At 29.9% G+C, this 17,773-nt stretch overlaps 2 protein-coding genes across 3 annotated transcripts; one reads left to right on the top strand and one right to left on the bottom strand.

The window, feature by feature from the left end:
* The first annotated feature begins 3,020 nt into the window (after positions 1-3,020).
* LOC101496811 (uncharacterized) lies at positions 3,021-6,330 on the top strand. Of its 2 annotated transcripts, XM_073366737.1 has the most exons (7): positions 3,021-3,293; positions 3,673-3,755; positions 4,012-4,100; positions 4,442-4,515; positions 5,046-5,096; positions 5,188-5,264; positions 5,571-6,330. In XM_073366737.1, exons 1-7 carry the CDS (start codon positions 3,076-3,078, stop codon positions 6,134-6,136), a joined length of 1,158 nt encoding a protein of 385 aa, XP_073222838.1. In that variant the 5' UTR covers positions 3,021-3,075; the 3' UTR covers positions 6,137-6,330. The 2 variants fall into 2 exon arrangements, with proteins under 2 accessions (XP_073222838.1, XP_073222837.1); XM_073366736.1 differs by lacking the exons at positions 3,021-3,293; positions 3,673-3,755 and adding an exon at positions 3,823-3,915.
* A 3,176-nt stretch (positions 6,331-9,506) lies between these two features.
* LOC101493367 (uncharacterized) lies at positions 9,507-17,154 on the bottom strand. The gene is given in 3 exon segments (XM_012712564.3): positions 9,507-12,389; positions 14,335-15,176; positions 15,179-17,154. Coding segments are annotated over 3 exon segments (5,541 nt in total). The 5' UTR covers positions 17,142-17,154; the 3' UTR covers positions 9,507-9,653.
* Positions 17,155-17,773: the final 619 nt, after the last annotated feature.

Below are 17,773 nucleotides of genomic sequence, written 5' to 3'. Positions count from 1 at the left end.
AATATTTTATACAAATTTTTTGTTATGTCAAAATTAATGTCTTAAATATTTGTATTATATAATATTAATCTTGATGCAATATATCTTCAAAATTCACAATATATGTGCTACAAATCATACTATTTAAAAAATATTAGATATTTAGGGGTTTAGGAAACTATTTTTCACCTATTTCAGTTCAATAAGTACCATCAACTTATAATATTTTCAAGTAAATATGGTACTTATCTCAACAATGACCACAACATATTTTCGCAGTATCAACTACAAGTTACTCTAACTACAATATTATACTTCCATTTAAAAACACTCTGTCGAAGTGGCTTTTGCTTAAACTAAACGTCCTTCCGAGTGGATCCTACGATTAACCCAAATGCAAATGACAAATATGTAAGTTGAGTGCATTATTTTATTATTATATATATGTTATGTTGAGTGTATTATTATTATATAGTTTTCAATTATTATTATTATTTAATTTAATTTAATAAAGTTTACATAAGTTGTGTTATTAAGTAATGCAATACAACTTCTGCTAGTCTCCCAATTTGTTTATCGTAGCAGCCACTTCCTCTTTTTCTCTTCTTTTTCATCGACCAATTTTTGATAAGAAATACTTCTTTAAATCATTTTTTTCGTTTTTTTTTTATCTAAATAAATAATTTCTATTCTATATATATTTAGTTTTTTTCGGTGTCTATGTGATTTTATCATGTTGGTGTACTATTTTTATTTGTTGTTTGGCTACAAAGTTGTTTCGATTTTTTATTTTATTGTGGTATTTTGTTTGATTTAGATTAAAATATTAATTTTGATTTAATTTAATACATATTCCATTAATTATTTTAACATCATCAATATTATAGATTTAAATACATGATTGTAATTTGATTTTGTTTTAAATTTTTAGTTTTTAAGAAAAAAAATCTCAATAATTTAGACTTTGATGTAGAAAAAAATAAAATATGATAAAATATTATTCACTTTCAGATCAAAATTCGAATTAATTAGATTCTTTTTAATTAAAATTCATTAAGTATTTTTTGACAACCCATTTAGTTGTGTGTAATTGTATCACTCCTCTTTAAATAAAATGAGTAATATAATGAAATTTGGATGAATGTTATATAATTTTCTTTTTATGACAATATTATATGAGCATTTTTATCATAGGAAATACCGTAAATTATAGATAACTTGGGGTAACCAAACTCCATTCTTCTTCCCCAACAAAAATTCCCAAAGATGAATCTAAAAAAGAATAGATTAAAAAACCTTCAACCTTTTATGCATTCATCTTGTTTTTTATGGCCTCTTAAATTAAAAAACCGTCCAACTTCTTTAATAAAAAAATAAATATAAAAAAAAAACCGTCCAACGTCGCTGTTTTAGTCTCTGTATCTTTCCTGTCAGCAACATTAAAAAAAATGTATTGTTTTTAATATAAATAAATAATTGTATGGTTTGGTTACAAATTTTATTTGCCACTCCTTCTTAATCTTGGTCAACACAAAAAAATATTTTCCATAGAAGACCAAGTTAATTTTTGAGTTACCCGAACTAATGTGTTCAAAGTAAAAGTGAAATTTATTTATATATAATTTCTATATCCTAAATATCTAGTCATACTTAACCTTTCAATTTTATCATTAGTCCAATCCAACTCAATAATTTTCAGAGGAATTAGTTTATATTAGTTTCTTGAACTTATGAAATAAATATTCTATCAAAATCAATTAATGATTTATATTAGATGCATTTGTTTAAGCTTAAATAAAAATGATTTTCATTTTAAATAATTTAAAGATTATATTTTAAAAATTAAAAAAAAAAGTTTTTTAACTCCCATTTATTTACTATTATATAAATAATTTTTAATTTATTTGTATATGATTTTATAAAAGTATTTTTTTAAATTATTAAATTATCATAAAGGACATAAAAAAATGATTTTTCATACCTAACCTATCATCAACCCAAAACAAATAGAATATTTCAAATCGTAATTAGATCCTACAATATAAAAAATAATAAATAAACAAAAAAAATTGATATCGACGTATGAATACAACTGTAAAGATAAAATGATTTAATGTGGAAGGAGAAAAATGACGACAGGAGAAGTTGAATGCAAAAGTGTCTTTCAATTTTGTGTCATTTATCTCTCTCATGCATAGCCCGACATAAATATGAGGAATTACTATTTTTATCTTTTTATTTTTAATCAAAAAACAATTTTTTTTAATAAAATAATTTTAAAAAATTTAAAACAAATACCATTAAAAAAATGATTTTTAATTTAAAAAATCAATTTTTTTTAAAAAAAAATACTAAAAACAAACGCACCCATTATGTTCAGTTGTCTCATGTCGCATCAATCACTACAACATTTTTGGTCTACCGCAACACTAAAAAACCGTTGCATATGAGAAAAAACCGTTGTCGTAAGTTATGAGAACGGTTTTTCAACCGTAGTATACCGAAGCGTTACCTATGCTTTACAAAAAATAATTAAATTGTCAAATTATGGTGCCAAATTCAAAAAATAAACATTAAACCTTTAAAATTATGGTGCCAAATTCAAAAAATAATTAAATTAATTAGTGTTCTATTAATTTAAAAGACTAAATTGTCATTTTGCAAACTTTAAAGAGTTTTAATGTCAAACTCTTACAATTTCAATGATAAAATCATGACTTCATAATTACATAATAAAAGTGGGGTGTTGACTTAAATTTTGAGACATCACTATCACATTGTGAAAGGGATTCTTATTAAAAACAGGGGAGGATATATATAATTCTCACTAACCAAATTAAAAAACTCTTAAAATTTTGAGCTGGCAACAAAAAATTTCCATGAAATTATCGTCTTCCCTTGTTTGTAACTTCAATCATGTAATTATGTTGGTAACAATAAATACAAAAATAACATAATAAGGACAAAACAAACATGCATCCTATAATTAATATATAACACATACCTCACACACATTGTATCAAATTAAGTTCAAAGTTGAGAAGAATTAGGAACAAAACTCTACCTAACATTAACAACATCAAATAAACACAAGAAATGGCAATGATGTTAGAGAATGAAATGAGTTTGAAAAAGAGTCAAAGGTCCATGGAAAAATTTGAGGTAAAAGGAGCACGTTCTGTCAAGAGGCAAAGAAGAGAACATGTTATTGCATCAAAAAGAGGCCATGATAACCATAAGCAACAAGTTGGTGAAATTGAAAATTCTACAATTAATACTATAAAGAGAAGTTCAAAATTTCGCGGTGTTAGCAGGTTATTATATGAAGGAATTTCCTTGTTTTATAGTTGCAAACATGATTCTAAATTGCAGTTATAGTTAAGTTGCAAACTTTAAAATTGTAGCAAATTACAGATAAATGTGGCTGATGCGGCCGCAATTGCATTTGCAATATTGTAATGAAAATTTCTAGAAAAAAATATGTTGAAAACTTTGGTACTATAGAAAAATGCAGAGAAATAGCGACTGCAATTACAATTACAAGTTATGAAAATTTCTAAAAAGTTTATGTTGTGGCCGCAAATGTTGTTGCATACCGCAATTTAGAACTATAATTTCAAATAGATGTTAGATACTTACTATTTCATTTCTTGTATTTAATTATTTTTCTAATCAACATTGAAATATAAATAGGCATAGATGGACAGGTCGATATGAAGCTCATTTATGGGACAAACATTCTTGGAACATAACACAAAAGAAGAAAGGGAAACAAGGTAAAATTTCTCCATTTAGTTTTAGCATTAACTCTAGTGATCTATATAGTATTACTTATTAATTTGTTAACAATACTATTTTTTTATTTAATGTTTATGAATATCCTTTCCACTTGGAACTTTGGCTGGAATTTGACATTGGGACTAATAGTATACCTTGGTGAGTATCTTGAATATGAAAACCAAAAGATTTTGATTCTTTCATATTGTTGGTTAAATGTAAGATGATAATTAAGTTATGTTTTAAATATTGTAGGGGCTTATGATGAAGAAGAAGCTGCCGCAAGAGCATATGATTTAGCTGCAATTAAGTATTGGGGAACATCAACATTCACAAATTTTTCGGTACGAATACGATGATAATAATAAATACTCAACATATCTTATATTATGCGTCTCATTTGAAATATTTTTTTGTCTCAAATTATTTATCATTTTTATTGATATACCTTTATTTATTAAAGCAGTTGCAACTATACAGTAAATAAATAATAAATAAAGTAGAATGATATTTCAGTTTTAACATATTACTTACATAATACATAGAAAACTTGTAATAGTAATAATTTTATTTAAGAAATGTCCACATTTTAAATAAGACACATGGGATTAAATATCTATGAAATAATAATGATTTGTAAGGTCTAGATGGTTGATTCATCTAATGCTTCTTATACTTCCAACAGATATCAGATTATGAGAAAGAGGTAGAAATAATGAATACTATGACCAAAGAGGAGTACTTGGCTACATTAAGAAGGTAAATACCTCTTGACTGGCATTATTGAAAAACATAAAAAATCAAACTGTTAAATTAAACTGAAATATAAAGAAAAAAAATTCAAATTAAAAATAGATAGTTCACGAACTAAATCATTTGGAACTACCTGACACAACTAATTTCTTTTTAATGTGATTTAGTTCATTTTAACATTTCGATTCAATTTTATTTTATTTTATTTTTTTAACATATCAATTTAGTCGAGTTTAGTTCACAAATAAATAATTTGATTCAAACAAGTACAATCCGATTTTCTACGAAAGTAATAACGATTTGAATACATAATATGTACTAAATTTTTATACCAGTTCGGTTCACGACGAACCATTAACAATATGATTTGGTTTTCATATTGAACGAAACCATAAACAATCCTACTCTTTGACTATAGGAACAATTGAGGTTGCAGCTGATAAGTTTGTGTAAAATATCACAATATATTTGAGTACATTTCCATAGGTCACCCTATCAATGAGTATATGACATTTTTCTTAAAACTAATTTAACAGAAAGAGCAGTGGCTTTTCAAGAGGTGTCTCAAAGTATAGAGGTGTTGCAAGGTGATAAATACTCTCTTATGTACAACAATCATTGGTTTTTGAATTGTTGATGATGAACATAAATCACTAATACTTGGTGAATATTTTGCAGGCACCATCATAATGGTAGATGGGAAGCAAGGATAGGAAGAGTTTTTGGAAACAAATATCTTTATCTTGGAACCTATAGTAAGTTAAATCTTCACATACACGCCACTAAAATTTTAGTTCTTGAAAAATTACTTGTCGTTCAATTTAGTCATTTAGAAAAATAAATTCATTAATAATTTTTTAAAATTATCATCCCAGAATATGTTAATATTAATGGACTATTTGTAAATTTTTCTCTCAGAGACTAAATTGTTTATTATATTTTTTCTTGGGAATTATAACGCGAACGAAGGTTAAAATCACACAAATAAACATATAGCTATCTTTCACATTTTTTTCTTCATTCATTAGCATCACAATAAGATATGTTGTTAACCAATAAAGGTACACAAGAGGAAGCTGCAAGAGCTTATGACATAGCTGCAATTGAGTACAGAGGAATTCATGCTGTAACCAACTTTGAATTAAGCAGTTACATAAAATGGTTAAAGCCAGAAAGTACCACAGAAACAAAACATGAATCAAAAGCACTTCCACAAGACTCACAGAAAGTAGCATCACCAAATAACTCTACTCTAATACAAGAATCAAAGTTATTAGCCCTTAAAAAGAGTTTTTTCAATTCAGATTACATGAATTCAAATGAAAAGCAAGAACCATCAATTGAAAACAAAAACTACAGTTTCTTGAGCAACAAGTCAACTTCTCCAACCGCGCTTAGCCTTCTCCTTCGATCTTCGTTGTTTAGAGAATTACTCGAAAAGAATTCAAATGTATCTGAGGATCATGAAGTCACAAAAGAACAACAGCAACAACATAATACAGCTAGTGATGATGAATTTGGAGGAATATTCTATGATGGTTTTGACAATATCCAATTTGACTTTGATACCAACAAATGCAACATAGAATTGCAAGAAAGAGACTTGTATTCAATATTTTGTACATAGGTTTGTATTATTTAGATCTCAAATAATACTTTGAATTTTGGACAAGATATAATTATCATAGTTTTTAATACAACATGCATGATGCTAGAATGTGTACATGGAAACATGGCTTGTATAAAGCATATGGTGTCATTTAAATCTCCTAATGTTCAAAAATTTCAACTCATTACTACTAGTCATGTGTTTGAAGGATTATTGGCCATGTTTGTTACATAAATTATAAAACGGTGATTTTTTTATACTCAATAATCTAAAGATTTTAAAGAAAAGCATAGATTATTTTCTGTTTGTTTGCTGTAATGAAACTCCATTTTTTTTTAAATAAAACTAATTATAAAAATTGATTTTTTATTAAAAGCTATTAAAATTAGGTTTTCATTTCAAGCAGTTTTTAGATTTTGTTCAAATTTAAAAATAAGATTATTTACGTTTCAATCTTTAATGTAAGATTATATGAATCTAATTCTTTGCATTATTTAATTTTTAAAATTATATCTAAAATTGTAAATTGTCAATCAGATTAATAACACTATCTTAATTTGTTGTGAAATGCATTTTTAATATTAGTCACTTAGTTTTTAATATATTTTTGATATTACTAACTTAATATCATTATAATAATATTTAGCATGGGCCAAAACGGATTAACATTTTAAATTGAGTTAATAATCATGTTGATTCTTAAATTGGAGACGCTGTCACAATAATATATGAATGTATGAAAATTACATTAACATGTCTCAATGTGTTATGTTGTTTGTTGAAAGTGTTGTTCCGTGGTTAGTTTAATCCTAGAATGAATACTTTTTTTTTTACCAATTGAGTTAATAAAATTACTAATAAGATAAACTTTTAAAAATGTGTGTTAATTTCAATACATTCAAAAATCATAGATATATCCAAATTCTTGTTTATTGTTCTAGACCGAACTCAGCTTTAGTCTACTCCAAATTAGACCCAAGTCCAATATCTCCTCTTTGTTGGTTATATATTATAAGCCTCTTACTAACATCACTCAAAGTATGCCTAAAACCCTAACTTCCACATCAAACACATACTAATGTTGAGTGTTGAAGTATTTTGAAAGTACACCCCATCATCGGGTCTCTGATGATGATTCCAGCCACACACTTCAGATTCTGGTTAAACACCACTGTCTAAGACAAATCATTCCTTTCACTGATCTTCCATTACCATTGTGAGTATGAGTTCCAATCAGAATTATCAAATAAAACAAAAGAAGAATTTTAAGAGGCTAAACCCTCACAAAGGTTGGATGTAAAAGAAGAGATTAAACTCCCATAACGTGATAAACTTGCATTCAAAATTTCGGCAGGAGAAGTATCCACATTTAATGTCCGATGCATATGAAATAATATTACGCCTCTAGGAATCTATGAAAAAAAGAAGAATTATTTTAGAATATTAATAAGAGTTAAATATGTTTCATATTCATAGTAACTAAAATTATATGCAAAATAATTTTATAAAGATTAAAAATCATAATTTATTTTATAAAACTAAACTTATGATGTCGAGATTTTTTTTATGTCGGAAAAGAAAAATGATGATACATTTGTTACAATTTTGTTTTTGAAAATAATAATTTTCAAAAATTTGTGTCTGTTTATTACAATATTTTTAGAAAATAAAAAAAATTCAAAAAACCATTTTAAATAAAAAATTGTTTTTAATAGTTTTTCAAATTTTTTATATAATTAATTTTTTTGGAGAAATACAATCCAACTTGTTTTCTTAAAAATATCTAAATTACAATATACAAAAATTATTTTTTAAGAATCTGGGCTCTAAATCAATATGTTACAAATTGAAGGACCAATAACAAATAGATCGTTAGGGTTTATCTATTTTGATATTACCTTTCAAAAAACACAAAATTGCAATTATACCTTTTGATTTTCTCGGCGATCGTTAATGGCGACTCAAATTTCACATTTTTTGTTTTCAAATTCAACTCGTTTTCGATCGAAAACCCTAAATACATCTACATTGTTTGATTTCGCAATCACTATGAGATTCATATTAGGTAACCTAATTCCACTTTAACCATTTTGCTTCTTCTCATTCTCATGCACACTCAAAATTACTTTTTCATTCTAAACTTTATTTTATTCAGAGGTATATATCGGTTGCTTAATTGGTTTATTTATTTATTCAGTTTATTCTTTGGTTCCATACATTATATGGTTAGTGATCACTTTGAAATGATGAGTACATTCAGCTGGTGTAATAATAATGTATCATAGTATTGAGATTTCACTACCAGAACTTGTACTCCTAACTCTAAGTAGAAATATTCTCATAATTATTACTACATACATAGTGCAAATTCTTAAAAGAAATGATTATTTATGTTAGTTTATATGGTTAATTAGTGTTAAGACTTAAATATCCACATTAATTCGAGTGGTTTGAGGGTAGTAGTAATAGAATATTGGAATGAAATATACACAAAATTGGTATCTGAAAGTTGATATATTTGATCTTAATTTTTAAATCAGATACGTCAGCTTTTCAAATACCCTTTCTGCTTATATTTCATTCTCGGGACTAGTAATAAACTATTTAATTTGAGATGGAGAAATATTCTAAACAGGATATTTATAGAGTGACAAATAATTTGAGACGTAGGAATATTCTAAGTAGGACACTTATAATGAAACTGAGGGAGTAACGATTTTGTCCAATAGTGATGAAACTAAAGAAAAAAGCAATTTTTGGTTGGAAAAAGATAGGTTGGCATGGCACAAGCATCTTTTTTTCTGTGAAGGAGACTCGATGCTATGTTATTATACCTCACTGTTTATAGTCAATAAGATTTTCCCACCATATAGATGAGGATCTAAGCTTCCATTTGGAATGAAATCATATCGAGAAGGAAATCATTCTTCCTGTGGCACTAACCAATAAGTTGTTGTGTCTCAATTGGTTTGACCTTCACTTCAGGATAGTTCATTTTCCAGTATCCCTTGTCTAGACTTTGTTGGTATCATCTTGCTAGCAACGTGCCAAAATAAGAGTTCAAGTTGTTAAAATTTCAAATTCATGGATCAAACAGAGGAAAGTCATATACATAGGAGAGATATAGACCATATTGATACTTAATCTGAACTGGGCCGAGGGGCCAGTCCGGAGCAAAACTCATAAGGTTACATTTTATATTAATTGAAAAAGATGGTAAATGAGGTACACGAGTCTCATATTTATAGGACTCTATAACACTGATTTGTACCTAACTATAGCTGAATTACAACTAATTCAGTACTTTTGTTACAATACTTTCAAATAACCTTTATACACACCAACCACCATGCCTCACCTTGTCTGAATCTGCAAATTGGTTTGTCTCATTACTAATTTTCATTATATTTCAGACTAACAACAGCTAAACTGTATACAAAGCACACTATTACTAGAGGCAATTGCAACAGCAAAAGAAAACCAGAACAAATGAGAACCATATTTACAAAGGAAAGAGAAGTTTTTCACTTTCAACTCAGAAGACTCTTTTAAGCCATCCAAGTACCTGCGGATAGAAGGTGCTTCCCAATGCTACTCCAGCAACAACACCTCCTAAATACCCAGTAAGAATTACTTTCCAGTCAAATTCAAAGAAAGATTCAGAGTCATGGTCATCATCAGAGGCAGAAGGTGGAGAAAAAGAAGGCCTTGCATGATCTATACACTTCTTCGACAACTGATCTCCACACAGACCTTGGTTACCCGCAAATGAAGTTTCTTGGAATGTAGCAAATTGCTCACTCTGAGGTATAGGACCTGAGAGATTGTTGAAGGACACATTAAAGAACTCCAGAAAGGTGAGTTGTGTCAGCTGTTGGGGAATCCTCCCTGATAGATTGTTGAGAGAAAGGTCAAGTGCTTCAAGGTTTGAAAGCTTCCCTAAGGAAGATGGAATGTTGCCAATCAAGAAGTTATTTGACAGGTTGAGCAAAACAAGACCCTTCAAGTCGCCTATAACTTTTGGTACCTCTCCACTGATTTTGTTGCTTGAAATATCAATGGCTATCATGCTGTAAAACTCTTGAAGCCTCTCATAAACCATCATCAACCCTTTGTTTGACATTGTGAACGAATACATGTTCGTTTCTGTCCAATATTCTTGCTCCCTCCGATGACGGAAGTAAATAAGCGATTGCTCGTACTGTAATTGACTTGTGTTGGAAGCTTTCATTGATTTCCATTTTTGGATCATTTCTGATGGAAAACTACCAGAGAACTCATTGTGAGAAAGATCAATGATGTGAAGCTTGGGAAATGAGCATGCCATGTTCTCAAAGCATCTAATGTCTCCATGAAATTCATTATTACTTAAACCCAATACCTTCAACTCAGGTAAATCTCCCAGCCAGAATGGAAATGAATCATTGATATGGTTATGGCTAATATCAAAATATTCTAGCCATCCACAGTTGACCAATTCTCTTGGCAACTGACCTTGAAGATTGTTATTTCTGAAATCAATCATTTGAAGGGTGTTTCGCATCGGGTATGTTTGCGGAATGAGGCCAGACAATTTGTTCCCTTTTAATGTCAGAATTTCTAGAGTTTGGCTAAAGTTCCCCAAACATGAGGGAATGTTTCCGCTTAAATTGTTGAATGATAAATCAAGATGGATGAGTGATTTGAGATTGCATATGGATGGGGATATTTCTCCTGTCAATGAACTGTGGGAGACAGTTAAGCTTTGTAGACTTGCTTTTGTCCACAGCCAATTGGGTAGTGAAGTTATATTGTTGTTTGGCAAGTAAAGACATCCCAAATCACCAAGATCTCTTATAAATGCTGGAATCATAACTAAATTGGATGAATCTAAACTTAGGACTTGAATTGGAGAATCAGTCACATTGGAAGATCTTTTCCCACTGAACAATGACAGTTTGTTGGATGATAAATCAAGAAAAGATAGCTTTTTGAACTCTAGAAACATGTCAAGCTTTAGCTTTCCATATATCAAATTAGAGTTTAGGGAAATAAATTCAAGATTCTCAAGTCTGAAGAAAGAGTTTGGGATTTCACCATGAAGGTTATTTTCTCTAAGGTCCAAGTGAGCTAAATTGGTTAAGTTCATTACCCAAGATGGAATTTCACCCTTTATATTGCTATTTTGTGCCGTAAAAAGGCATAGTTGGGTGAGATTTGCAAAAGATAATGGAATGTCACTGCCAATATTTACTGAGGATATATCCAAGGCAATTATTGATGAGAGCTTACCTATAAATGAGATGGTCTCAATAGTAAATTCATTGAAATCAACATACAGGTAGTTTAGTTTGGTAAGATTTGCCAGGGATGCAGAAGGGTCGCCTCTAAATTTGTTATATCCAAGGTTTAGGTACGTGAGCTGTCTGAGGTTGCCAAGAGAAGAAGGAACATGCCCAGAAAACTTGCAATCTGAGATTGATAGCAGATTTAAAGAACTAAGCTTTCCAATGGATACTGGTAGTGTACCATAAAAACCTGTTACATCAAGTTCTAACCAGGCAAGTGAACTGGACTGAAACTCAGGCAACCTACCATTGAGATTTTGATTATATCTCAAATCCAGATATTTCAAGTTTGGAAGATGAAAAACGTTAACTGGAAATTCACCATACAATTGAGAATTGTATAGGCATAGTGCTTGCAACGAAGTTAGATTTGTGAGTGTGTCAGGTAAAGTAGATGAAATAGTCACATAACTAAGTAGAAGGTTCTCAAGTTTTGTTGAGTTTTGTATTATGCTTTTGAGATTGGACAGTTTGAGTTGCAAAAGATTAACTGCACTACCTCTAGGACTTGATACAGCATTGAAGCCTAGATCAAGAGACAACAACTTGGACAACTGCGAAACTTGTGGTGGAATTTCTCCATAAAATATTGTACGAGAAAGGTTCAGATATCTTAGATGTGAAAGCTCACCTATCCTGGGGGGGATTTGAGAGTAATTGAAGTCATTATCGGAAAGATCAAGAACTCGAAGGTGTACAAGGCGAAGGAGACTGCTATTTGCATCCATTGTACCAAAGAGTTGGCTGCTTCTAAGATGAATGTGAATCACATGATCTGTATGCTCATCACATTTAATGCCATCCCATGAGCAGCAATCTGTGCTTGCATTCCAAGACACTGTTTTGGGATAACTAAGAGGATTCACAGATGCTAAGTTATTGATGGCAAAGCTTTCCTTAAATTGCAACAAGGCATGGCTGTCATCTTCATGACATTGCATTGGCTGAATGAAAGGAAAACAGGTAGTAAATGTGAAAGACAACAATGAATAAAGGAAAAGAAATTGTAAGAATAAAACAAGAGACCACACAAACACCATTGTATTTTAATATTTTAAAAATTCTAGACACATACTAGGTGGTTCTTATACTAAAGGAATTGACTGCATACAATGACACAATAATTCATACACATTGAGTTTTATAGCAAATGAAAATGTTTTCTAGTGAATTTGATGATGACAGACAGTGCACTTTGGTTAGAATTACACTCCAGGTCTATATCTAGTGTTAGCGGAACGGCGAGGCTAACTTGATTAACTCCAAAAAACATTATCTTTTAGTAGATTCTACTCTTCATACTTCATTTTATTTGTTCTTTCTTGTATATAATTTCAAACACATGCATTTTATACAAGGACTTCTGTGGTCAATACAATACACAGGTCTATTTGATGCTTTATCATGCAGTGAGGCTTTCTTCATCATCGTTTGCCATCCACAAATTTAATGTTCTGTCGATTCCTACTTCTTGTTTTCTACTTTATGCACATTTGTCTCTATTATTTGACTCAACAATTTGCTCTGATTCTCCTTTTACTTGCATTTTTTGGGTAACAGTTTCAATCTAACTATAAATCTCTTGAAATATTCAATACATAACCGATTTAATATCTTGACTACGTCATTTGTTAGTTAATATCTTGAGTTATAAATCAGCTGGATATGATAAGAACAGTAATTTACTCAATTACTCTTATAAAATATAATTTAAAATATAAAATTCAAATATAATAAAATATAAATATAAATTTTTTTTATAAAATACTATCTAAAATATAAAAATATAAATCTAATCAAATATAAATATAAAAATAAATAATAGAATTTGATCTTAAACTTAAAAATGAAATATTAATAATTAATTTAAAAAATGTTTATGATTTTATCACAAGGATAGTTTTGTCTTTTTATATAATTTAATAAATTAGTATCTGAAATTATAAAAATATGAAAATTAATTAAAATTTAAAACAAATATAATTTATTTACAAGGGTATTTCTGCCATTTACGTATAATATATCATATTTTTATTTATATTCTAACAAATAAAATGGAATTATTTAGTTACTCGTGATTTTTCTATAAAAAAATTAAATTGTTTATTTAGTAGTGTCAATGGATAGTTTTAAATATTAAATTATTTCATTACTTATTTAATTTTTTAGTATTTTTTGTTAATTTATAATATTTAAAATATAATAAGTTAATTTAAAAAAAAAAACTAATATGTAATTATTCACAATAGTAATTTTGTTATTTAAATATAATATATATTATATTAATGAGATGTGTACTAAATACATGACAAAATAAAATGTTATCCTGTTGGTTATCGTGTATCAAACACTGAATGCGATAATGTTTATCTTGTTACTATTCTATTCTTATCCAACTTTATATCATATGATGTCTCTATCCTATGACATAAAACAAACATGCCATTAAGACAAATAATTTAATCATATTGATTAATTTAATTATGTTTGAAACTAGTAGGTGTGGTAACATGAAACTAATTGTTGATGACACTTATAAATTATTTATTTATTATCATAGTGGTGTAGGGTAGAATCCTCCATAAATTTAGATATACATAAAAGAAATTGATTTAATATTGCATAATCTATAACAGGTGTATTATTAGGGTAAAAATAATTACATTAGCTGACAAAGAAGACTATATAACAACTCAAATAAGCTGCTGGAATTATACTGTTTTGTTATGAGATTAAACCTCATTTTCATTTATCATTGAAACTTCAAAAAGTTATCCAAATCAAACTCTTACTAAGGGTAATCACAACAACAAATGAAAACCTTAAATAGAGAGGAAAGAGAGGTTTTCTGCTTTACACTCAAAAGACCCTTTTAAGCCATCCATGTACCAGTGGATAGAAAGTGCTTCCCAATGCCACTCCAGCAACAAGACCACCTACATACCCAATAAGAATTACTTTCCAGTCAAATTCAAAGAAAGATTCTGAGTCTTGGTCATCACTAGAGGCAGAAGGTGGAGAAAGAGAAGGCCTTGAATGATCTATACACTTCTTCAACAACTGATCCCCACACAGCTCTTGGTTACTCTCAAATGAATTGCCTTGGAATGTAGAAAACTGCTTATTTTGTGGTATAGGACCTGTGAGATTGTTAATGGACACATTTAAGAACTCCATAAAGGTGAGTTGTGTCAGCTGTTGAGGAATCTTCCCTGACAGATTGTTGAGAGAAAGGTCCAATGCTTCAAGGTTTGAAAGCTTCCCTAAGGAAGATGGTATGTTGCCAATCAACAAGTTATTTGACAAGTTGAGCAAAACAAGACCCTTCAAGTTTCCTATCACTTTTGGTATCACTCCACTGATTTTGTTGCTTGAAATATCAATGGCTATCATGTTGTAAAACTCTTGAAGCTTATTATAAACCATCATGGACCCTTTGTTTGACATTGTGAATGAATAATAAGTATTATAATCTATCCAATATTGTCCTTTCGGCTGTGACCGGAAGACAACTCGCCACTGCTCATACTGTAATTGACTTGTGTTGGAAGCTTTCATTGATTTCCAACTCTGGATCATTTCTGAAGGCAAACTGCCAGAGAACTGATTGTGTGAAAGATCAATGATGTGAAGCTTGGGAAATGAGCATGTCATATTCTCAAAGCATCTAAGGTCTCCATGAAATTCATTATTACTTAAAGCCAATACCTTCAACTCAGGTAAATCTCCAGCCAGAATGGAAATGAATCAATGATATTGTTATGACTAACATCAAAGTATTCTAGCCTTCCGCAGTTAACTAATGCTCTTGGCAACTGACCCTGCACATTGTTGTTGCTGAGATCAATCATCTGAATGGCATTTCCTATCAGATATGTTTGAGGAATGAGACCAGACAATTTGTTCCCTTTTAGCATCATAATTTCTAGAGATTGGCTAAAGTTCCCTAGACATGAGGGAACTTTTCCGCTTAAGTTGTTGAACGATAAATCAAGATGAACGAGCGATTTGAGATTGCATACGGACGGGGATATTTCTTCTGTCAATGAATTGTGGGAAACAGTTAAGCCTTGTAGACTTGCTTTTCTCCACAACCAATTGGGTAGTAAAGTTATATTGTTGTTGTCCAAGTTAAGACATGTAAGATCACCTAGATCTCTTATAAATTTTGGAATCTCAACTAAATTGCAAGAAGCCAATTCTAAGATACGGATTTGAGAATCAGTCACATTGGAAGAACTTTTTCCACCCAGCAACAACAGTTTGTTGAAAGATAAATTTATAAAAGTTAACTTTTTGAACTTCAAAAACATGTCAAGCTCTAGCTTTCCATGCAACAAATTATTGGATAGGGCAAGACGTTCAAGATTCTCAAGTCTAAAGAAAGAGTTGGGGATTTCACCATGGAGGGTGTTGTATTCGAGGTTCAAATAAGCTAAATTTGTTAGGTTCATTATCCAAGATGGAATTTCACCCATTATATTGCTATTTTCTGCACTTAAATTGTATAGCTCTGTGAGATTTGCAAAAGATAATGGCATGTCACTGCCAATATTTACTGAGGATATATCCAAGCCAATTATCGATGACAGCTTACCTATCCATGCGATGGTTTCGATAGTAAATTCATTGAAACCAATATACAAGTTGGTTAGTTTTGTAAGATTTGCCAACAATGCAGAAGGGTTGCCCATAAATTTGTTATACATAAGGTTTATATACATGAGCTGTGTGAGGTTGCTTAGTGAAGAAGGAACATACCCAGAAAAATGGCAGTTTGAAATTGATAGTGTATTTAAAGAACTAAGCTTTCCAATGGATTCTGGCAGTGTTCCATAAAAACCTGTCTCATCAAGTCTTAACATGGTAAGTGAACTAGACTGAAATTCAGGCAACCTACCATTGAGATTTTGATTATATCTCAAATCCAGATATTTCAACTTTGGAAGATGAAATATGCCAATGGGAAATTCATCATACAATTCAGAACTGTATAGACATAGTTCTTGCAACAATGTTAGATTTACGAGTGTGTCAGGTAGAGGAGATGCGATAGTCACATAACTAAGTAGAAGTGCCTCAAGTTTTGTTGAGTTTTTAATGATGCTTCTTAAACTGAACAATTTGATTTCCAACAGATTGATTGCACCTCCATAAATTGATTCAGCATTAGCAATATTGTTGCTTAAATCAAGAGACAACAAGTTAGACATCTTTGAAACTTGTAGTGGGATTTCTCCAAAAAATCTGGTAAGAGAAAGGTTTAGATATCTCATCTGCGAAAGCTCGCCTATCGTGGGCGGGATTCGAGAGTAATTGAAGTCGTTATCAGAAAGATCAAGAACTCGAAGGTGAACAAGGCGAAAGAGACTGCTATTAGCATCAATTGTACCATAGAGCTGGCTGCTACTAAGATCAATTCCAGTGACATGATTTGTGTGCTCATCACATTGAATTCCATCCCATGAGCAGCAATCTATGCTTGCATTCCAAGATATTGTTTTAGGATAACTTAGAGGATTCTCTGAGGAAAACTTACTAATGACAAAGCCTTCCTTAAATTGCAACATGGCATGGCTTTCATCTTGATGACACTTTGGCTTAATTAAAGGAAAACAGGTAGTAAATGTGAAAGAGAATAGTAAATAAAGGAAAATAAAATGTACTAATAACTCAAGAGACCACATAACCCTCATTGTATGTTAATAATTTAAGCTGAAACATTCACACTTATAAAATACTAGGCACACATTAGGTTGTTTTTATACTCAAGGATTTGAATGCATATACTAACAAACCAATTTACACGGCATAGACTTTTATAAATATGAAAGTGTTTTCTAGTCAATTTGATTGAACAGAACATGACATTGTGGACCTGTGGTGTAGTGCATTTTGGTTATGGACACTATTTATTACCCCACTCAAAGTTTCTATTTTCAAGAAGTGCATTTTTAGATGGTTTAAATTGTTTTGAAGTGTACTTCTGAACGACACAAAATTAGTGGTATTTTTGGATGTATACACTTAAAATCATGTTGAGAGTAAGGAAAGCTTTTCCCTTTGGTTAGTACTATAGACTTGCATGTCCATATCTTGTGTTGGCTTCATGGTGAGCCTAACTTGAACAACTATTCATGAGTTTTCATCTATTTGTTAACACTTTGAAAATTATTCAAATTTAAAAATGGCTTAAAATGAGAAACTGTTTTGAGTAGCATATCATAAAAATCATTTCTTATAACTGATTTTTCTAAAAAAAAATATATTTTCGTTAAAGTGGACAAACACAAAATAAATTCTAATTAACAAAAAATCTATAATAAAT

This window comes from Cicer arietinum, chromosome 3, assembly GCF_000331145.2.
Source record: "Cicer arietinum cultivar CDC Frontier isolate Library 1 chromosome 3, Cicar.CDCFrontier_v2.0, whole genome shotgun sequence".
Taxonomy (NCBI): domain Eukaryota; kingdom Viridiplantae; phylum Streptophyta; class Magnoliopsida; order Fabales; family Fabaceae; genus Cicer; species Cicer arietinum.
This window is presented reverse-complemented; position numbering and strand designations above follow the sequence as displayed.

Coding starts and splice junctions, on each gene's coding strand:
- LOC101496811 (XM_073366737.1), top strand. CDS start 3,076: ATGGCAATGATGTTAGAGAATGAAATGAGTTTGAAAAAGAGTCAAAGG. Junction 3,294..3,672: donor AAATTTCGCGGTGTTAGCAG/GTTATTATATGA, acceptor AAATATAAATAG/GCATAGATGGACAGGTCGAT. Junction 3,756..4,011: donor AAAGAAGAAAGGGAAACAAG/GTAAAATTTCTC, acceptor TAAATATTGTAG/GGGCTTATGATGAAGAAGAA.